The sequence below is a fragment of the Corvus kubaryi genome, unplaced genomic scaffold, assembly GCF_017639235.1.
Source record: "Corvus kubaryi isolate FWS band 111438036 unplaced genomic scaffold, C.kubaryi_AGA036_p1.0 134, whole genome shotgun sequence".
NCBI classification, from domain to species: domain Eukaryota; kingdom Metazoa; phylum Chordata; class Aves; order Passeriformes; family Corvidae; genus Corvus; species Corvus kubaryi.
In genome coordinates this window covers 4,861,077-4,884,181 of record NW_024580668.1, presented here as the reverse complement: position 1 = coordinate 4,884,181, position 23,105 = coordinate 4,861,077, and the positions used below count along the sequence as shown (strand labels likewise).

The 23,105-nt window shown below is 40.5% G+C and overlaps 2 protein-coding genes across 3 annotated transcripts in view; both read right to left on the bottom strand.

Annotated features, from left to right (window-relative positions):
- The window catches only part of ADRM1 (ADRM1 26S proteasome ubiquitin receptor), a 6,925-nt gene extending 6,699 nt beyond the window's left edge, over positions 1 to 226 (bottom strand). The window contains exon 1 of the mRNA XM_042046231.1: positions 151 to 226. The gene's annotated coding sequence lies outside the window, so the exon portion shown is untranslated. The remainder of the gene's footprint in view (positions 1 to 150) is intronic.
- Positions 227 to 1,294: 1,068 nt separating this feature from the next.
- The window catches only part of OSBPL2 (oxysterol binding protein like 2), a 34,854-nt gene continuing 13,043 nt past the window's right edge, over positions 1,295 to 23,105 (bottom strand). The window contains exons 1-13 of one of the 2 annotated variants that reach the window (XM_042046185.1): positions 20,091 to 20,113; positions 16,843 to 16,990; positions 16,515 to 16,590; positions 15,164 to 15,298; positions 14,015 to 14,112; positions 13,155 to 13,337; positions 10,507 to 10,614; positions 9,519 to 9,608; positions 8,765 to 8,885; positions 6,795 to 6,923; positions 5,926 to 6,049; positions 5,181 to 5,271; positions 1,295 to 3,995 (exon numbers count right to left, since the gene is read on the bottom strand). In XM_042046185.1, coding sequence (XP_041902119.1) covers positions 3,893 to 3,995; positions 5,181 to 5,271; positions 5,926 to 6,049; positions 6,795 to 6,923; positions 8,765 to 8,885; positions 9,519 to 9,608; positions 10,507 to 10,614; positions 13,155 to 13,337; positions 14,015 to 14,112; positions 15,164 to 15,298; positions 16,515 to 16,590; positions 16,843 to 16,931 — 1,347 coding nt within the window. In that variant the 5' untranslated portion in view covers positions 16,932 to 16,990; positions 20,091 to 20,113 and the 3' untranslated portion in view covers positions 1,295 to 3,892. Of the gene's footprint in view, positions 3,996 to 5,180; positions 5,272 to 5,925; positions 6,050 to 6,794; positions 6,924 to 8,764; positions 8,886 to 9,518; positions 9,609 to 10,506; positions 10,615 to 13,154; positions 13,338 to 14,014; positions 14,113 to 15,163; positions 15,299 to 16,514; positions 16,591 to 16,842; positions 16,991 to 20,090; positions 20,114 to 23,105 lie in introns of those variants that run through there. The other variant, XM_042046176.1, reaches the window with a different exon arrangement.

The following is a 23,105-nucleotide window of genomic DNA, read 5'->3' as shown; positions in this document are numbered from 1 at the left end:
CCCCGCCCGCCCAGAGGCCGCGATCTTCTGCCGGGCCCCCTGAGGACGCCGTGCCGCCTTCCCCCCCGGTTTTGCCCGGAAGGAGACCCCCAGCCCGGCCGCCGTTGGGCGAGGGGTCCCGGGGGTGCCGCGGCGGGTCTCGACCGGTACCTTCAGCCTCCTCCTCCGCCGCCGCCTCAGCTCTTCCTGCCCCGCGCGCCGGAACCCCGCCCCGCGCGGGGCGCGCGCGGCCGCGGCTCCGCGCGATTGGCTGGCGCGACTGTCAATCAAAGGGGGCGGTGCGAGGCGCCCCTGCTGTGTCATGGAACATGGCGGCGCCCCCCCCCCCCCCCCCCCAACCCCTCATGACCCCCTCACCCCCATCCCATCCCTCAGCCCCTGCTCCATCCTCAGCACCGTACAGCCCAGGGCCAGCGCGCCTCCAACCACACTTTTATTCCCGGCACAGGCAGGGAATGGTTACAAAAACTCAATCCTTCCACGGAGGCGGGCCGGGCCCATGCCCAAAGCCCGGGTTGCCTCACAGTATTTCAGTATTGCTTTCCTGACCCAAATCCCAGGTGTTTCCAAGGGGCCGGCGGTGTATTCCCAACAGGAGCAGCAGCTATGGGAAGGAGTCTTGGGTTTGTTTTTTAAAGCAGTTTTCGGTGAAAATTTTACTGGGAAATTGTTTTTAATTATTAAACAAGAATAAATACTTCCCATTAGTTCTCTTCTCTCTGGGTGATCTAGGATAAATTATTCCTGTCATTAATCCGGTGATTAATCGGGTGACAAGAACTCTATAAATGCTGGATGTGTGAAAAGCTGCTCCCCATTTACAACAGGATGTCACATCCAAGACACAAATGCTGTACAAAGTCAGCTTTCACGTTTATAACATTTTTTACCAGAAGTCCACTCTCTCCCCAGCTCCAGCTCGCACAGGGCCTCTCCACCATCACACCAACGTGAGGTCTCAGTGCTGGGAGCATTCCCAAGGCTGTTCCCGATGCCAATTCCCAGCCACTGCAGGTTTCCAGCCCAGCACCGCCGGCAGCGCACAGCCCTCGCTGTCCTGCACCCCAACCACCCCACGGACTGCAGGGCAAAGGTGCTGAGGAACAGAGTCCCCCAGGGCTGGACACCTCCACCCAGGGCTGGAGGTGTCCAAAGCTCCAATTTAAACCATCTTTGTCCAGTGAACATCACAATAAAATTAAGGTACAGCCCCAGAGCTGGCAGAGCAAAGCCAGAGTCCTCCTCCCCCCCTGCCAGCTGCTCTGTAGGAGTCTCACAAAAATCTCGGCCACCATCCAGAGGCCCAAAAGGTATTTATTAAGTATTTATTATAATTTCTTTCTAGCTGGTTTCTCTATGTAGCTGTATTAACATATACTAACACAGTTATCTTATATACAGTGTTTAATCAAGTTATAAAAGTGACATTCTTTCAAAAGGTGCAAAGTTATTAATGTTTTGACACGCAAACTACTGAGGCAAGATCTGCATCGAAAATAAAACTTTTGGACTTTGAGAGCATTAGGAATGCCAGGGCTGGCCAAGCAGAGCCATGTGGGCAGTGCAGGGAAAGGGTTCTGGAAGTGTTGCTAATGAAGAACAATAAATTAGAAGAATGGATTTGGAACTAATCTGAAATTTTACTGAAAGCTTTAGACTAAAGGAAGGGGAGAAGAGGGTGAAGATGTAACTAATGAAGTGTTTTTACATTGGAAATGTTCCCAGTTTCTTTTTATATCCCATGAAGATTCTATACTGAAGTTTGGATTAAACACGTTGGTACAATTGTTTCATGCTTTCACATAATGACAAGGCTTTAGGTCTTAGAATTTAAAACCTGGCTTAGACAAAAGGGATGCTAACCTGTACACCTCCTCTTAGAAACAGAACATCTGTACAGTTTTTTTTCCATTCAGGCAATTTCTACTTATATGCATTGCTTTAAAAACACCACTCCAGCATTAAACATCCTATGTAGTGTAAGCAAGTTTTAAACTCCCACTGGTCTAATATGTGATTCCTTTCAATCCTCACCTAACAAAAAATTCCCTATGGCACGTGCAGCGAGTTTGGAAAGGGGGGTTACACTGCCTGACACTGTCATTACAGCTCAGGTTTTTACCAAAACTATTTTTATGCTGTTCCATGTGGAGCAGCACTGTCTTTACAGAAGTGTCTGTGCCCTTACTAGGAACAAACACAACCCCAACTGTGCCACTACGTCCAGCTCAAGTTCTGAGGATTTCCATCAACACAAGGTACAAATTTTGGCAACAGAATCAAGTTGCCATGAACAAGATTCAGATGATATCCTTCCTTACTGCTTTGAAGTTTTACAGCTTCTCTTATTTTTCCAATGAAGACAACTAAATTTCCCCCAAATTTAATCTAATTGTTGTACACATGACTTGATAGAAGAATTTCTCTATAAATATGATAATTTTCCTTTGCTGTTTAATCCTGTGGCTAAGAGAGAAACACTTCAAAAATCTACTTTCTGGATGAAATCCCAGATGTTTTGGACATTAAACAGACCAGTTCTTTCTTGAACTCCTCATGTTGCTGGCACTTAACAGCAACAATTTCTAAATTAGTGTAAACTTCACAGCAGCACAGCCGCTCTCCATTTTCGCCTGGTTACTCAATTAAAAACTTTCATAAAAGAAGCAGCAACATTAGGATCAGTTTTGATTACTGGACCTAATTTTTCAAGCCTCTCTCCCCACCCTGCCCCCTGAAGTGTACCACTTGAAAGAAAATGAATGCATCAGTTCAGTAATTGATTATTTCCAGTATTATACGGCTTTGATGGTTTGATATGGAACAAAAAAAAAAAACCATCCCATTTTTTGACATCACGTGCTCACAGGAAACTTGTAATAGGTATAACTCTGCCAAAGCTTTAAATTGATTCTGCTTTTTCACAACATACAAAACAGACATGACCTAATAATGAGAAACATGCAAACCAAAACTTCCCCAAAACATGAACCTGTGTGGATACACACACGGAAGTGCTTCCAAAGGAAAGTTTAGTCTAGAAGCATTCACAGTGCCAAAGCTGCCAAAGGTAGTGCAGAAGAGTTAAGCCTCCAAGTGGTAGCAAGCAATATATTGTACATTGTAACCACCTCAACATTCCTGCTATTGCTTCCGAAGCTCCTCCTATGGTAAGAACAGCATTTGACCTCAGGAAAAGCACATTTCGGGTGTGCCCTTCCCTTCTCCTAAGGTATGCTCTATGGGATTTATCACAGGTATACAGTTTAATGCTCACAGTGTCCCAAAGTTGTGAAGACTCTGTAACAGACAACTACAGTATGAGAGGGTCAGGCTGGGTTTTGTGTCCCAGGTCTCTCAGTTATGGAATTGTTGGGAAGGGGGCTGAGAGCTCCCATCTCCAGGGAGTGCTACATACAGTACGGGGAGTGTGACAGGACTGGGTTTGATCCTATTGGTACCATGTTGGCTTTTCATCCCTGTTCCGAGTGCCAAAAACTTCAGCTTCTTCACTATTGTACTAAGTAACAAGGATATTATCTCTATTTTATTTAACTTACGTAGTTTTCAAGGATGTTATGTGCTCTACGGATACAGCGTATCCTCCTGCCAGAGAAACTAGGGGAGGAAATGGAGAACCAAAGGTCCCTCTGAAAATTAGTGAAAATTTGATGATTCCAGGTGCAGCTTTATGGAATGAGCGCAACAGTATTTAAATATTTGGCAATCCAACATTAGTGATAATTAAACCATTGATTGTTGACTGATAGAATTTCTGTTAAAATTGACTTAGAAAAGCTGGTTTTTGCTATCAACAAAACCAGAGTAACTGGCTTGGAATGAAATCTAGTAACTAGATGTCCGGATGAGATGAGCAATTAGTTCTGGAATCTCAATATATGTCTGGACAGTCTGAGAAATTTCTATCAAAATAGCCACCTGAGTACAGCCAATCTGGAGTCCCAGTGTATGGGTTAGTGCCTTGATGAAACCATCTGTAACACAAAAAAGAAAAAGAAGAGAAACAATAAAAGAAAAAAGCGAACAGACTGAACAGTTATTAAAAGGGAAAAAAATCCCAACATTGCTTCCTTCACAAAACGTTCTAAAAATACACTGGTATTTCTTATCAAAAAAATTCTCAGGAAATATTCTGAACATAAAAAACACTGAACTTCCTACACAATTATCACCACCTTGTAGAGCGCCTTTTTTTTTAGCATGAAGTCAAGGAGTATGGAATGGATTTTAAAATTGCTGTCCTATTCAAAGTAAAAATAACATCGATACTCTATATATATTAATTTTTACTTTAAAAGGATGCTAAATCAGTTACACAATCATTTTTGGAAATTTGCCCCAAGAAGAAACACTTTCTGTTCTATGGAGCTATGCCCTGCCAAGAACATCAACAGCTGCTCGCTTTTTAACCACGTTGACCAAAACCAATTTTATATTCTCTGGAAGAGATTTTTCAAGGCATTAACTGGAACTAATCTGTAGCTGCTCCTCCAGGCTTTGGGAAAAGAATGCTTTCTCTTCTGAATTTCATAAAATCATGGAGCATCCCAAAGTTCTTGCCTTTGAAGGAGGCAACTGCAGCGACTGGCCATGAGCACACACTTGACTGCCCAGCACTAGCAGCTGTGAAAAGCACCCTGTGGGAGCAGCAGCCAAATCACACATCTCTCCCTGATGCACTCTGTGACTCAGAAATCACTTGAATATGCAATCAAAAAAGCAATTTCTGAAGTATCCAAGCCAAAAAATACAGAAAGTGTGAAAATAAAAGGCCCTAGAGGGCCACAATGTCTTGCTCAACTACCAAAAGCTGGACAGGAATTGGTTAAAGGAGAGATGACACTTAACATTTTATTAATTCTAACAAAAACATTACCTCTGTAGGTTTAAAAAAAAAAAAAAAAAATCCAGCATTACCACAGTATTTAATTATGATAGGTTTCAGCATTTATTATTAGATAATTTGTCCAGGACAGACTTATCAGCAATTTTGGCTTCCAGCTACATATTTAATTGTTGACCCAACAATGCTTTCAGTGACACTACAAATTGCGCTGTCATGGAAGCAATCAGACACATGCTGTCCTGAATAAAAACAATTCAAGCAGAGTATCCAGCTATTCCAAGCTTCAACAAATTCCCCCTTCCTTGCCCCTTACCGTGTGTGCCACTCCACCTCGTCTTTCGCACGCTCCTTGCGAGCAGCTCTTTGTTTCTCTTCTAGTCTCTCCTTCTCTTTGCTTGCCACATCTAATCAATGTTTCAAGAGAAATTGGTTACTTAGCAAAACAAAAACAAAAATGCAGAAAACACAGGAAAGACGAGAGAAATAAAATAGAGCTCATTTAAGCATGAGAAATCATTTGCTGTACACAGTCTCAGGCAACAGAAACCTCAAACTCATTTCAGAAAAGTTGCTGCTACAAACACAGAGCTGAAACTGAAATGTTAAGTGTTTTATCTCTCAGAAACACTGTACTGAGACAGCAGGAACAAATTCAGATTAGACATGAGAGTGATTTTTTTCAGTATTTGGCCATGTGTTTCCTCTGACAAACAGCAGAGCAGCAGAGCATGTCTGCTCACCACATGTCTCTCCAGACAAACTCCAGAGCAAGTGGAGCACGTCTGCAGCTCCTCCCAAGCTAACAAACATGCAAACACACCATAGCACAGGACAGCAGCCCTGGGATCCACCTGGGATGCATCTGTTCTCCCAGGCTTTACTGGGAGAAAACAGACATCATACACTATTCAAAAGTATGTTCATTGCACAGGATGAAAAAGAGTTAAGGCTGCTCTGGGAACGAGAAACTGAGGGCAGTGTTTCCTGCATCGACCTCCCTTCAGCCATGCCTCCCAAACCTTACTCATGTGCCAGTACTTCCTGCAGCAAACACACACCCATGTTCCCGTTCTCCATGTTCCTGATATCCGGACGTAGCCGGCAGTCCGTGGGAGCCAATATCGCTTCCATGCCCTTTTCCAGCTCATTGAGACTCACAGCAAAACTGGTGAAATTGTACATCTGAAAAGCAAATTAAAGAGAACACACAAGTTATTCCAGCAAAGCAGTGCTAGGTTCCCTAGCACAGTGAATGGATACAACAAACAACACTTCCAAGAGAAACTGCTGAGTCAAAGCTTCTCCCACTGGCTGCCCCAAAGGCAAGGTTAGGTTCATACAACACCAGCTGCATTTTTTGTTGGAGGGGAGGAACAAGAAAGGGCAGATGGGGATAGAATCACAGCTTTCATTTTTTAAGCAGTCTTTACTTTGGAGGATTAAGACAGATTTTCTACCGTATTGATATTTAACATCATGATTTTTAGGAAAAAGCAAAACAAAACCACCCACACCTAAAAGACCAAAAAGTCTCATTGAAACTATGGAAATTAATATCCAGCTGCCCAGTTACTGCAGCCTGTGGCAGCCTATCTTGGAACAGCAGGGCCAGCAGAAGGGAATGTGTATCCATATTTTAGCCACTCTCAGTGCAAAGATCTCCCAGGAAGGTTAACCTAAGTGCCCAGATTCCCAGCTGCACTCAGAGCATGTATTCCTTGTGCCAGCTCAGGCACAGCAGGGCTGCTTTCAGCACGGGACTGAAGCAGAGCTTCTTGGAGTGTAATTTCAGTGCTGCAGCAAGAACTGCCAGAGCCTGGCCCTATGCCAAGGAGTGACACTGCAACAAGGTTCCCTGGACCATTACTCATGCTCCCCTGGATAAGTCACCAGCAAGAGCAAGGCACAGGCTGATAGGAACAGTTACCTGTGATGAGTTTGGTGGCCTACAATTTATTCTCCAAAGCAATTTACTGCCTGGTATGAACTGCACCGTGTCTTGAACCTCTGGCATATCATCAGCCTCATCATTTTCAGATTTAATATCTTCTTCACTCTGAAACAGAGATAACATTTGGCAGAGGAACAAAGGAACATTGGATGGTTTCATCTAGAATTCTGCAGTGACTGTTGAAGAATCTGTTCACATTTGAGACACTGAACACTCCTGTACTTCTGCCTCACCCCTCCTGTTTGCTTTTCCTCACTCTGTATACAGTCCCTCCCATTTTTATGTCTTGCTCCTAATACCCCCAGATAGTCTCCTAACACTTAAATGAAACTTCAATATCTGTTCAAAAAAAACCCCCAGCAACAGTAATAACAGTAAATTCATGTCTTTCAGAAGTGTTTTCTCCAGCTGCCCCTTCTATCCTATGCCATAGCTTAATTTCACCTCACATGACCATTATTTCTTCAGGTGCAAATGAGCCAAGACTGAAATTTAAACCAGTTTCCAAGTTAGTTCTTAAGTCATAAATAGGGCAGACCTGTTTTTGGGTATTGCTTCATCATTTGCAAAACATTTGGATGTGTGGTTAAAAAAAGACAGGCCCTCGTTTCAGTCTGTTTTCCTATGATCCAGACTCCAATCACAATTATCACTGCCAGTTTTCTCACTGTGAAGACTGTGTCCCTAAGTTTATGAATACAGTGTCTTTCCTTCAAAGTTCCTTTGTTACCAGCTGCACTGCTGTGCTGCACGTATAAAAATCCAATGTGCGGGAGGCTGCTCTCAGAATCTGAGAGAATCTGACTGCTGCAGGACACAGACAGCTGCATTGTGGAACTTTAGAGGATTTCACCATGAGAACCCATTGAAAACCACAACAACCAGAAGGGAAGTTTGAGGCAATAACATCCTGGAGTGACAGTAACAGTTTTCCTCACTCCCACCCCCTTTCTATTTTCTTTCTGCCCTCTCTGACATGGGTCATTTGTTTGACTCAAAAATACCCTACTAGGTTAAACAGGGCCTGTTTCATACACTAGAAAACAGCTCCATATGGTTAAGAGTCTAATTTCAATAATTTGGTTTGAGTATTCATTATTCTAAAAGACACTTCTAGGCTACTTTCCATGTCAACATCTAGCTTACTGTTAGACAGTTCCCCATCTAAATATAGTCTCAACAGGAAGGAAGGAAGGAAGGAAAGAAAGAAAGAATTGATTTTCTTAAGATGAACAGAATCTTATTATTTTTAAAAAAAGTCAAAATATAAGCTTGTACCATGATGGAATACAGAGGCAAAAGCAAGGCCTGTTGTTGCTCTAGATTCTTCTGATGTGAATACTTTTAAAGTTTGAGCCTCTTAACATCGAGAGATTAGCTTCTGTTTAACTTTTCATTTTCAATGAGTAACTGTTGATACCAGGAAACCCAAAGTCCTCTGCTGCACCATACAGTACTTCCCATTTTCTATATGACACTGAGGATTTGACAGCAACTTACCTGACACTGCTTTAATATGAAGAATGTTTCCAGACCTCTTTGTTGTAAAGATTTTCTACATCATGAATTCTGAAAAGCTGCATCACCAAAAAGGGTATCTGACTTAAACAAAATGATTATTCTTTTTCCTGCCCAAATCCTAGTACTTTTACGGCTGGAGTTGGCAGTAGGGCCACCCTCCTCATTCAAAGACTGGACAACATCAGCTTGGGGGTTGATATTTGATGACTGACTAATCTCCAGCAGACACCATTCCTCTGAGCTCCCTTCCATGCCAGCAGCTCACACTACAGCCTGCAAAGCTCAAAGTGCCAAGTGCCTTCTCACTGCCCCATCCAACCCCTACCAAATGACAAGTTTTAACCCTTCATTCACCTAAATAAGAGGTTTTGATTTCATTTATGACATTTCAGTATCTTTTCTCCCTAAAGAATCCTTCACCTTACCGACTTCTTCTTCTGCTCACCACCTCTCTTCTCACTCTTTTTGTAGGTCTCATATGTGGTGGGATCAGTGCACCACAAACATTCTGTCCACTTGCCATAGATCACACACAGCTTCTTCCTGCTGCAGAGAAAGCAAAGGACACTGAGCTCTTCCTTCTTACTGAGCCTTCTAAGCCTAGCCCTGCAGATTCTGATCTGTATTAAATACCCAGCTTCCTACTTCACCACATTTTATGTTTCTATTTGCAGATTTCACAGAATGGGTGACTCTTAGAAAACACAGATGTTTGATAAGGCAAAGAAAAGGTTTCAGCTCATTCCAGCCCTCCAGAACAGATCCTCATGACAGTCACATGCTTTTGCCACTGCTAAATGAATGTGGGTACATCAAAGCCAATTATAATACAGAGACTCAGAGTCACAAAACAGGTTTGGGTTAATTAAAAACTTCTAACAACCACATTCTCATTATTTAAAACTGAAGACTGGAATTATGACTGTACAATAGTAAATCAGTTGCAACTACTCTGCATTTTCCCTTTATTTCCAAAAGCTGGACTGGAGAGTTTTTCTAACAATGCTTGAAAATGATCATCTTGGAGTCAGGGGGTTTAATACTGACACAGAGAACAAAAATGGGTTACAAATTACATTGGTAGCAACTTTACAGTCACATCAGCTGTGGTCACTATGCAAGCAAAAGAAATGCCCCAGTGTTTAAAAACAGAGAGATCAAGAGGCTTTTATCACTTACTGCTTGTCCTGGATATATCCCTCTACTCTGTGAAGCTCTTTCCCAAACAGTCCACACGGTTTAAAATTAAGGACACATTTATCTCCAGTACTGTGGAGGAAATAAGTACATGCTTAGAGAAGCAAGCCCACAAATACATTAAAAAATTTACTTTTCAAACTTACTTAGCTTTTTTAATATAGTTACAGTTAGCTGGTGGTTAGTTATATACATAATTATTTTTATTTAACTATGGTTTATTGTCTGACCCGGGCATTAAAAATAGCACACAAATTTCAAAATTCCACAGAACTAACAAATTTTGTGCAAGTACAGGAGACAGGATTGCAGATTTCATGCTATGAGAAGTATTAAACAGCAGCTCATTGGGTTGAAGCTCTCATTTATGGAGAGAGCAACACATGCAGGAGTAATAGCTCTCACAAAATTCCCTCCCATATCATTTAGAAGGTAATTTATTTTATGTAAGTAAAAAGCTTTTATACAGGCAGTTGGCAGAGCAGTTGATGCTCTCTAAATTCACATTTCCCAACTCTACAGTCATTTTTCTGTGCTGTGCCCTTAATTTAAGACATTCTCCATTATCTAAACTAAAAAAGTGACAAATCACAATCAACACCGAGGAGGTCCAATCTGCCTCTGACAATTATTTCATTTAATGGTTCTGGAGTTAAATTTAATTTCTGTTCTCTGTTAATAGGGCTGAATTTGGATGGGTAACTCACAGATGTAAAACCTTTGCACTCCATAGGCCATCTGGCTTTGTGCCTTTTCATTAATAACGTTATGATAGTAAGCCCAGGCCTAGGGATAATTTGCATTTGTCAGGAGAAGTAAAAAACAGCCCCACAAAAAGACAAAAAAAATCCCCACGAGACTTTGGAGCTACAAAACAAAGCTTCCTGTGTGTCTGACAAAAATCAAATCTGCTCTGTAACACAATGACCACAACAATCCCTACAGCCCCTGGGTTCATGATCAGCATTACCTGTGATTTACAATTTCTACCACTCCGTACTGCTCTAACCACAGTTTACCAATAATTACATTATGTACACAACAGGTTGGATTTGTCCATGTGTAAGCTTCATTGTGCCTGTCAAGGAAATAAGAGAAGGAAATCATTTTCTTGAGCTTGAGATGGAATGCAAGCCTGTTTTCAATTCTGTTCATGGCAGGGCAAAATATGTAACACTCCTCTGAACAGCCAGCACTCAGCTTCATAACAGAAGAGGAACAGACTGTTCTTTACAAGCCAACGATGTGTTGTATCCAAACACTGGTGCAAGTTCATACAGTGATATTACCCTTATTTTTCTCCCTTCTCACATAAGTTTTACAGCTGCTGTGCCTTGGATTACAAATTTCAGCCCTACATAAAGGGCAGTTCAGGAATTCATCTTTTAAATTTGCACTTGTAAAGCTGTAAGTGATAAGACATAATATCTGCAGGAGAACCAGACTAACAAACTAATGCCCAATAGTATCTTCCATTCAATTGCTGCAGCAGTAAATTGCGTAAGTGGTTTCCACAAACACGTCACAAGTTTCCTCATCAGCATTTGAGGCCTGTTCCAGTGCCACTAAAGGTAATTTTGGGGTGTGAGTGGTTTTTGCTTTGTTTAAGTCAGTTATTTAACACTAGTGGGACACAACAGCACTACTGCAAGCTCCACAACCATGACATTTTAAAATTCAGTTTACTATTCAATTCCATCCTTTCCCCAAAGATTTACTGAGAAAAAGGAAAAATCCTAGAATTGATTTTCCATTTGATTTCATTTTTGGTTTATTGTTTTGTGAAAATCTTTAAAGGTGAGTTAATACAGTCTAAATCCCTAAAAGACATTATCATATAAATGATCAAAAAGTTAAACAACAGGATCCTATTGTCAATAGCAGAGTCAAAGCCACCTATTCACACTCATCTTTCCACGCTGGTAGGAGAAATACTGAAGTTACCTGGTTGGCAATCAATCCATCTTAGGAAAGCTTGTAAACTCTATTTTAATACAAAACACAGAAAAAGCAGTGTCCTCTGTAAAAAGTGCCTTGTACTTCTACATCCAGTGAGCATGGAGAGAACACTCCTAGCTAATGTTTCCAACCCATCTGTCATTTTCCAGTACAGAGAAATAACAGATCATTGAAGTCTCACTATTTCCCACAGCTCCTTTTCTTCAAGGAGTCTTTAGAACAATGACAACTCTTCAACTGGGGGGAAAAAAAAACAGAATCCCTCAAATTCTTCCCCCCAGCCTTTAAACACAGTTTTATTCCTGAACTATTTTGACAGCAGAAGCTTTATAGCATAAACCAAAACACAACACAAGGCACTTATGGTCAGTGCTGATGAACTGAAGCACTTATTGTGTTGGAGAAGTGAGGGAAAAGTGTCTTCTAATGCTCTGAAAAATAGTCATGGTTAGCATAAAGGCACAATTTAATACTGACTCCCAGCTTTGCTTCCCAAACAGCTCCTTGTTCACTCAGGCCTTGAGCTGTTCTCAGACTACTCAAAGCAACAGAATGGTCTGAATCACAACACTGAGAGGCTCAAAATTTCATTTTAACTTCTGCTGCTAACTTGAAGCAATTATTTAAAATAAATGCTTTAATTGTTTATATTCCAGTTTAAATCTCAGCCTTGATTAGGCTCAGCAAGAATTTTAACAGTATCCTACATAAAGGCTCTGAAGGAACAAACATTATTTTGGTAACACCTGCATTCTGCACTAACATTCACAGTTCCTTCTACATTCAGAAGAAATTTCCTTTACTTCCATCACCATTTATCTTCAAGACCAGTTCATACTTTTATGAACTTTGGAATATTAGATGCCAACAGCTAAAAAATTAAACTACTTCCAAAAGAAAGTACAGGAAAAGTCAATGCTTGCTATGGCAGGCAAGTTGATTTTTCATTAAAACCAAATGCCTAGAACTTTCTTAAGTCAACATTTCAAAACTACCTCAGAGTTAGGCCTCAGAAAGGCTTTTATAAAAGCACCAATTGCAGAATACTTTATTTGCAATTGTTCTAGTGCATCCTCGTGTCCCACTTGGGGAAGTTCCAGAGTCTTTGTACCATCAGGGCACAAAACAACTCATGGCACGTCACATAATTTATGAGAGACAAGAATGGGAGCAATCTGGAGAGACATTCTTGATTTCAGTAGGAAGCTGATCCTTCTCTGCAAGTGGCAATCCTGACAAGTTTCTGCTTGTCTGCCTTACCACAGAACAGTTATTGTGAGATGCAGCTCTTTCCACACAAACACTCACACAAACCACCAAAACCAACAGCAATATTGAAAACTGAGATGAGCGTGAACAGCCCAGTAAGAGAATTTTATCTCTATATTTAAATTTTACATGTCTTCACAGAACTAGCTTTCAGTAGCAATCAATTTGTAAGAAATGCTAATTTTCAAGCTGGAAAAACTGGGTCAAACTGCTACAGCTATAGAAGCATAACACAAATTAAAAAAACAGCTCTGAAATTAAGCAGTGAAAATTAACTTGTAAATCAATTCTTACAACCTCTTCAGCAAGGGGTTTTTAGGTAATCATCCCTGAAAAGCCAACAGGGTTATCACCAATAAGTAAAAAAAGTTATTTATTTCTCATACTCACTTCAGAAGCTCCAAAGTAATTGTTCCCCGAGGCTCTGCTTCTATACTCTTTCCCCAGAATTTTAGTTTGGGATAGATTGATCCATGAAATATGAAGTCCTTATTGAGGCCTTCAGAATAAAATGCACTAATAGGTGGGTGGTGGCTGACTTGTTCAGATATAAACCTAAATCCTAAGTCCTCCCTGGCAACAACAAAAGAAGAGTATTAAATAGTAAGTATATTTTTAATATTGCAAGAGAAAAGAGTTGATACTTTAAAAAAATGTGAAGTATTTTTAGATTAAACTGAAGGTGAAATTTTTCCTTTTCTAGTTCCATGACACATTTACAATTAATGAAATGAAAGGATTTCTACTCTGAATGCTTTCTTTTTATACCTCAAACCAGGTTTCTACCCAGAAAAGCATCTGAAGAAGTTTCACTGAAATAACTCATGAAAATACAGAGACCCCGTGGGCAGCATGAAAAGGTCTGACTGAAAATTCTTTACTCCACTGCAGACATATCACCCATTTATTTGAGGAAGCCGAAAGTCCTTCAGACTAATTTCTCTATCTGACATGATCAACAAAACAATATTTAAATTAATTAATAGTGTCTGTTCAGGAAGTGTCTTTGGTGGAAGAACATGAGTCAATTTTCCTCTAAATAATTCTCTGAATACTCTGCCTAAACTTAGAAATAAAATTATTAGCTTTTATAACAACTTCCCAGAAATTTTGAGGTAGTTTGAAGAAAAGAATTTTAGCTATACTCTGAAATATATTTTACTGGTATTTTACTACAACCAAACCAGTGTGAGAGTCTGCTAACTCAAGAACACAAACAACCCCAGCTCCCAATTTAAAGTAATTACTACCTGGTTAATTCATAGGTTTCTCCTAACAGCGGGTTAAATGGTTTGCCAGTTCTCTCCCACTGAGAAGCTACAGCAGAGACTGCAAAAGCAGCTACAGCCTGTAAGCAAATTAAGAACACATTGTTATGAGAATAGTGCATTAAAACTCTAAGTTGAATATATTATATTTGTTGCACATACAGTATTTTATTAGTATTCTACAAAGGAATTGCTTTATATTGTTTAAGGCCAAAACATTTGTAAGCCATGGGATAAATGATATAGAAGTGGGGAAATATAAGCACTTATTAAGAATCTCATTTCTAACAGGAATTATTTTCTGTGGTAAATTCTGCCAGGTTACATTCTGCCCCACCTACCTCTAGGAGATCAGCCTGGTTTTTTAAATCTACTTTTCCCCACTTTGACTGCCCCCCACCCTCAGCTTGTTGCGAACAGAGCCTCGCTTTCCTAGTGCCAGGAAAGAACTATTTCAGCACAGACGTGACTTCTTGAACCATGCCAGCAGGTTCAGGTGACACTGAGGAGCTCCTGCAGGCTGGGAAATGGAGGTATGGACCCCACAAACACAGGATCCAAGATAAACACTCCAGTTTCACTTAAATAAATCAGAGCTGTGAGCAATACCAGCATAACCTGATGCACACAGGTGTCACCATATTCACTTCCTTGGTGTGAGACCAGCCAGGTACTATATCCTAATCCCAGTAACACCCAGTTTTGGAGAAAAAAAGAGAAGCAAAAGTTGGCTCTGTCACAACAATTTTTCATCCATAACTTCAAAATCATGAGGCCACTCAACAAAGCAATTTAGAGTGACATGAAGCCAAGATTTCATCCTCACAACTATAAAACCACAAAAAGGGTCACAGTTAAATGAGTTGAGATCCTTGGGCATGGTCAGTTGTGGCACTTTCCTGCTCTAGACTTTTGTTTCAAACTCTGTGCACAGCATGGAGTGTGAAAGTGTCACAAATATTCGATACAGCCACTACGAAAGAAGAAACTCATCTAGACAGACAAATTGGGCATTCTTACGGTAGCCCCTGAGAAAGAAATACACTGAAGTGAGAAATTATCTTAAAATCAAAGACCATGAGAAAAAAAAACCAACTTCTGAACTACCCAGAAGGTGGTAGGGGTTCTTACCTGCATTCTTTCCAGGGGATCTGCATGACTACAAGCCTTATTAATGAGGTATATATGCTCCATATATTCTGTTATCCTTTGAAGGAAACTCAAGGGCTCGTTGAAGACAATGGGCATCGTAATCTTGGACAGCTCCTACATAACCAAAGGGCAGGTTCACTTCTTAGACACAACACTAAGTTAACAACTGGCAACAACAAGAATTTTCAAAATAAGTTGTGGGTGAGTTTGTTTATAGTATTCCTCAAAGGATATTTGGCAAGCCTGGAGCAGACCTCCAAATGCTACAGCTGGAAGCATTGCAGAACCCTACTTGCAATCTCAAATAACAACTTAAAATATTGATCCAGCTAACCTAATAAATTCCCAGAGAATGTTACCTTCTCTGCTGTGGTCTGTGTAAAGCAGAAGAGGTTAAAACTTCCATAGGTAGCAGCAATAATGTGCTAACCCAGCTCTGTGCTGATACTCAAGTGCCACACACTCCTTGGAAACCCCCACAGGCTTATTTGCATAAAATCTATCCATTGTACTGCAGCAACCACAAATTATTTTTTGAAAGGAACATTTACATAAAGAATAGTACTTGAATTGCTCTACCAGATTTTAGTGACTTTATTTAAGTAACCTGTTATTTGTGTCAGACCATTTCTGGTTTCACATGTGGATACAAGACAGACACGAAGTTCACGCAGAGATTTCCAATTCCCCCGGTCTTTTACTATACCCAAGCAAATTTGGCTGTTTAATAACAAAGTTGCACTTGTGACTGAGCATTAAAGCATTAATGTAAGTGCTTAAAACTTAAGAGAAAGCAGAAGGCCACCAGATGAAGCTAATGCAACATTTTCCTCACCTTGGCACAGGCAGTAAGGGAAGAAAAATGTTAACCTTAACCGACTTAAACTGATTTGGTCCAAGCAAAAGGTTCTAGTAGATGGGTCACTAATCCCACCAAAAGGAGTTTTGAGAGTACAGCTGTATGTCCTAGATGACATGAATTTATAAAATAAAGCCCTAAATCACATTTTGCTAAGAAAAGAATAAAAAAAGCAGGTAAGAGAGCATTGTGTCAATCAAACATATTTGACTATATTTTAATGGCTTTAGCCTAGTTCTTAAAGGACAGCTTCAGAAACACCAATCCACATGCTCTAACAGCTAAAGAAGATATGGAAACAGTACTGTTAATAAATAAATGCTGAGATTTAGAGTTGCAGTTTAAAATTGTTTCCTAGCGAAAACAAAGAAAAATGCACCAGGTGTTATTCTGTGTCTTGATGTTTAACAATGAAACTAACCAGCTGACATTAGGAGCCCTAACACAGATGCTTCATTCAAGCTAACTTACCAGTCCAATGCATTTTTTTAATATGCTCCACACACTAAAATCACTTCTAGAAAACATTGGGGCAGGTAATGATGTCCTGTAATGGGAAAAAAAAAAAATCCAGCTGTCATTATCAGCCCATTAAACAACAAGCCATTTTCTTTTGCAGGTATGGAGGCAATTTACAAGGGAAGCAAAGCATCACCCCAGACTTGGCACAGGAAGCAGACACGTGAAATGACTTTTCAGTTCCAGAGAATCACCCTCTCCCACGAGAACAGCACCACCCCAAAAGCTATGAGCCAGCACGTGCTCACCTCTCATTTCCTATGCAGCTCTATGTGTTTACCTGTGTCTCTTAATCCCATTCTCTTGTATCTCTGTCTCTCCATTATGCTTTCCAGTCCTACTGCTTTGGTGTGGATCTAGATCAAGCATTTCTGGAACTTTATGATTTGCTTCTGAAAAGTCTCCTGAAGAATTGTCAGAATCAAAGCCTATATAAAAACCAAAAGGCAACAGTTTTCTTTGGAATCTTACCATGCCACAGAGTGCCACTCACATTTTGCAAGTGTCACACCTGAAGGACACTTAGACCAGGTTAGTTTATTTCAAAGAGTATCGGAGTGAAAACCTTTTATTAAGAGACCTAATTTCCAGGAGTATTATGAGCCAATTATTGTATATGAATCAAGAATTATCATTTTTCACACTGCTGAATATAAAACTAATTTAGAATCTTAAAAGCTCTCAAGTAACTCCTAATCAGATTAGCTGCATTGTCTCTTTTTCAGAGCTGCAGCGTAATTAAAATAATTTGGTTCAGTTCTGTAGTTTTCCTCAAAGACCTTAAATAAATTAAACTTAGGCTGCTAACAGGCAAGGAGAAAAAGAAAAAAGAGAAAAGAGAAAATGGCCATTTCACAATGCAGGGGCAAACACACCCAGGCAACTGGAACCACAGAAATGTAGGATTTCAAACTTCTTTTTGCCACCCATATGTGCAAACCATGTAACACTTCCCTAATGGCTGCAGCAGGAACATGTGGAGACCAGGATGAATCATTCCCTCAGCTCTACAAGTGACCCACAGCATTACCTACAGGAGGTGGCTGCATTTCCTATGTCCCAAATCCACCCACTTGGTCAAGAGCTACTGGAAACACCACTGTAACCATACCCCAGCTTGCAGCAATATGCTTGGAACGGCTTTAATCCCAAAAATGTTAAACCACCAGGAATCTGTAGAACACAAACTTTTGTATTAAGCAGCCCTAAGTAAAAGTTGGACTAAACTAACAATCTAAGATTCCAGTCTAATGATTTTATTTTTTAGTAACATAAATTACAGAAATAGTAATAAAAAATAATGACAATTTTTGCTTTGGCTTTGAATAAGAAGATTTTAAAAGCATTCTATGCACCCCTACACACACCCTTGGGTCTCAATCAACAGCAAGAGGCCTCCCCTCAGTGCTGCTACCCAGACTGACTGCAGAAACAAAACATTTGTCAACCACAACAGCATCACCACAGAGAACCCTAAAACGATCAATTAATACAATCCTTCACTACTGCCACAGTACTACAACAGAAAACACTGCTGATCGTTCACTGTAATAAAGGAACATCTTTGCTGAAATTAATTCTAAGATCATTAAGTCCTTCCTGAGTGCCAAAAGGGTCAATTCTTCCTCAAGAAAGACTTGAGTTTCCAGCTTCCAATTTAAAAGTCAGAATCAAAAAGCAACATGAAAATGTGGGTATTTGCTGGCGTACAAATTTTGCCATAGTTTGAAGGAATACATAACAATTCTTGCATTCCTTTCATTCAGCTGTCACAACCTGGGCGGCCCCTTGTCTTTGTGCTGAGTTGCCATCACACTCAGTTACAGCCTGGCCCAGAGTCCAGCTGTGGGTACAGAAAGATTCTGAAATATTACAAAGCCTGTAAACACTCTAATGGAGTAAAGAAATCAGTTGTGACAAAGATTATTTCCATTTCAATTTTAAATAGACTAAAATGCTGTGATCCTCTGCCATTAACTTTTTAAAAAAGCAGTACTTCAACTTTGTTTTAACTTCTTCAATGGCTGCTTTTGCTGTATTAGAGCAATTCATGCAAGGCACACATTCCAGAAACAAAAAGCTGCACTTTTTTCAGGGATCAAGACCATGGCAATAACATTCAGAACTGCACCAGGAAGTCCTACTGATAGGATCTTACTTGGTAAACAGCAGGTGTAATGGGTGATGTCATGTCTTGCCCTGTCTCCTACATTTTGATGTCACAAGAATGTAATTACACAGCAATAACCACACCTTGGCAGTCTTAGTACTCAATTGGAAAGCATGACAGTCACATATAGATTCAGGTCATTAAAATGAAGACTACCCTGAAACACCTGTCTTAAAAAAACCTTCAGTCAACTCACAACCAAATATTTATGATTTTAAAATAGTATTTTTAACCATATATTAGCTTTGTTTGAACCAGTTACAGTAAGAGCAGCAAAATAACTTATTAGTATAACTATAAAGTTGGGAAAAAGAAGAATGAGCTTTCTGGTACATGTGCCCTTACCCAAAAAACTGATCAAGTTCACACAATGTAAGGAACAGCAGCACTTCAATGAGATAAACACACCTAAATGTAAAAGTAATGCTTCACAACAGGAATAGTCCACTGGATTACAGAGGAATAGTTCTGAAAAATGTTACTGTAATTTCAGTCTTTACATTGTACGTGAAACCCTGCAAATCCTATCAATGGTCATTGTGTTATCCACATTAGTTTTTCTGTTTCCTATGATTCAGAATTGTTTTGCCCTGTTCCTGTAAAGCACAACAGGAATTTAGATTCAAGTATATATATTATTTATGGACAACAATATGTCATTGGTAAGTAAATAAATGCCAATTAAAATGAATGTCTTGCAGACAAACAATAAAAATTAAATCCTTTCTCCAGAAAAGGAATTACTTCAGAAGGGTAAAGTTTGCTTTTATTAGATTGCACTTCCACTTAATTACTTAAAAAAAACTGAAACAACAAAACCACTGTGGTACACAGCCAGATAATCATAGACTTTCAACTACACTTTCAACCATAGCATCACATGACTTATCCACTACAAGCTCATTGAGAAAGTTTTGGAAGATGCTTCTCAATGAAGTTCTAGGTATTATAGTTCTATGAAGAACTAACCAGACACTGTTCTTCAGAGAGGAGGCAGTTCTGGAAGAAAAACAGCTTACAGAAATGACATGTTGTAGTTTTTCTAAGTTCCAAAAAGAGCCTTACACCAGCTGCCAATAAAGCTCTGAACTTGAGAAACTGAGTAGGTAAGAGTTACTTACAGGACAGTTTTCATACTGAAAAGCCACTGGGAGTAAGGATAAAGATGCAGATTTAAAAGGAGGATAGGGGACTACAGACAGAAATACAAAGTCAACAATTAGCTTAATCAGAAGTTCCATTTACGTGTGTGAAGAGTGAAACAGAAGCTTTTAGAAAGTCTTAAATTTTCAAAGCAGAATACTTAAGTTAGGTGCCAACATAAATCTATTTCAAGAGCTTAAAGAAAAGTGACTTGCCAGTAACTTTAGTTCTCTTAGCCTTCCTCTTCCACATCCTGCAACTGAAACAAGTCCACTCAGACTGTGCTGCACATCAGCCAAGGCAGCAGAGGCCCTGGTTCTGTGAGTCACAGACAGAGACACGAGACCTCCCCTGCGGACAGTCAGCAACTCCCCTAAGTACCAATTACACCTTGTCAGCCAAGGCAGAAAGGCAATCAAAATACCTTGGTACTGAGAGCCTTCAGATCTAAAAAAAAGCATAAGGAATAGGGATAAACAGCTGGAAGTGTAGGCAGTGAGTGAAGCAAGAGGTATTATTTTTCTTTGCCAGAAATTAACCATTCTCCACTTTCCAAAATAAGGCCACAGTCACAAGCTGTAGCTGATTGGAGGCAGGCTGGCCTTTCACAACATCTGCAATACTTACACAGCCATCGATTCAGTCTGATCCAGATACAACGAAAATATATCAGTTTGGCAGATAACCTCACTTCCTGCTCCCCACGAGAAAGCAACAGAGAACAACAAATACACCTGGCTGGATGAACCAGCTGAGCCTCATGGGCACAGAGCAGATTTCCATGGAACTGCAGGCTAATATTTAAAAAAGCAAAATTAAACTATCCATGTTCTCAAAAATAAATTACTCTGGTAAACAGCCAGGCATTTTCCTGCTTTGTGGCAACCCTTTCACAAAACACTTCGGCAAAAAGATACCTGACAAAATTAATGAAGGATACAGCTTTAAAAGAGGCACAGAGTCTTTAAAACATCTGTGATGACATTAACACACCCAAGGTGACATAGATCAAAACTATATGCTCCTTGTCTCTGAGAAAATTTCAAAGAATCTGAAATTCATCAAAGGATTGACCATGTTTATCATGATCCTGCCTCATAGAAGGCTTCCACTGGAATTTGAGAAAAAGTAGATTCTTGACAGCTGTGATGTCTGGAATTAAGTGAGATCACAGGTAACATTCCCAAGGGATTCCCAATGGGAGTACTCATTTATGAGGTAAGGCTGTCAAGTGTCAGCAATGTTAATAACTTCTGACTGCAAAGAAACTTCTCCCCATGGAAACTCTCTTTGTCATCAACTTGATTCATCCCCTCGATTCATCGACACCCCAGTCCATGCTGCACCTCCACAAGTGCCATCATCATCCAGTCAGGGACAAACCATCTGCCAGGATTCCCAACCATGCAGCACACAATTCCCTCCCATGAGCATCTCTTGGATGAGACGGGGACAGTGTCAGAAGCAGGAAACTTCTCAGCCAAGGAGTTAAATCCACTACACCAAACCTCAGGGGTGTCCTTCGGAGAGATTCATATTCTAGAAGTGGATATCATCAATTAGTAACTATAGAAAAGCTGTGACTTCCTCAAGGAGTGAGCCCATACTATCTTAAAGGAGGCAGAAAACTACCTGGGCTGCTGCTGAGAGTGCTGCAGAGTAACTCCCACAGAGTCCAAGTGCTCTAAGCCTGGTTTACTCCCTACAGGACACAAACCACAGTACCCAATTCCTAAAATCAGTGAACTCTGGGAACACATCGCAGCTCCTTCTAGGGCAACCAGGGCCCAGGACACAGCAGGAGCAAGAGAAAAGTATGGTGCACACACTGTTTTCATCTCAATGCTAAAACACAGCTGGAAAATGTGCTCATTCCTGGCAGCCACATCCCAATCCTAGACTTTGAGCAGAAGACGCACATCTAAAGGCAGATTCTGCCCTTCTGCTGATCTGACCTAAAAACAAGGAGAGCATCCTTGGAAAGAGCAGACTGAGGAGTCTGCCAAGGGCATTTCATTTTTTTAAATCAAAATTTGGAAGCCCAAATCCTGAAGTTGTCACTGGGAAACCTGGAAGCTCAGAAGAGACCTTGACTGTGGACTTGATCTCCTGGGAGTACTCTGCCTATACCTACCATGTCCAGACCATTAAAAAACTAAGAGACAGGCAGGCACTACCAGGACCCATTAACACCTAAAAAATTCACTAAAGCACCATGTGAAAGATCCACAGTGTTAACAGGAGCAAAGAGTTACTACAGACAGCAGCAGCCAGGAACATGAATGCAGAGAGGCCCATTTACAGTTGTTCTCTGCATCACATTTCTGACCTAGACAAGACACAGCTACAAAGAGCTAGGTCTGACTTCACTAGGTCTGTGTAAGTAACTCATCAAACTGTCAGCATCTCCTAAAATCCAGCAGGAGAAAGGGATTGAGCACCTGTCCTTAAAGACAGTCCTGAGGGAGAACAAATCTGAAGCAAAGTATTCCAAACTTAGCACTCCCCTTAAACCAAGTATCAGGCTCCAAGGGAACACATATAACATATATATATTTAAACTTATCTCCTGCCAGCACATTCCCCCCTGAGGAAGAATAAAATGAAGATGGAACAAGGAGTGCTCACAGAACTGATACACAACACCCCAGTTCTGAGCAGTCAGCCACGACTGCAGGTACAAGAACAGCTCATGCACAATAGCTCAGTCACCACCACCTGGAGCATTGCAGGGGGAATCAACCTTTTGAGGTAGAGGGGAAAAAGAAGAGGAAAGAGGACAAAACCAGAGTATCTAAATGCAGATGAGTCAAACACCGAGGGCTGTGCAGTTCTGCAGCAAGGGACAAAGGAATGCATCACCATCAAAGCTGTACAACACAGACCTCATGCTTAGAGGCACATTTCTTTTCACACCTTTTTTAGTGGAAAAAAAATCTAGTTCATTTATGGCAGTGACCCTGAGCTCTTGCAACTGAAAGATTACAAATGACATACAGAAACAACCCATTGTGTTTTCAAGACTTCAATGGTACAAAGGTTTGATTTTACAGATGGATTTGGAGTACTAGTCCCCATCACACCTAGCTGGCATGAATGCAAACTAAATTTCCTTCTGTCCTCTGTGACACAGTTGTGACAAGTCCTGTACAGTCTGCTGTCAGTCACACTGCTTCACCCAGCCCCCTCTGTTTACTCCTCACATGAATTTGCAACCAGCCATGTCTAAG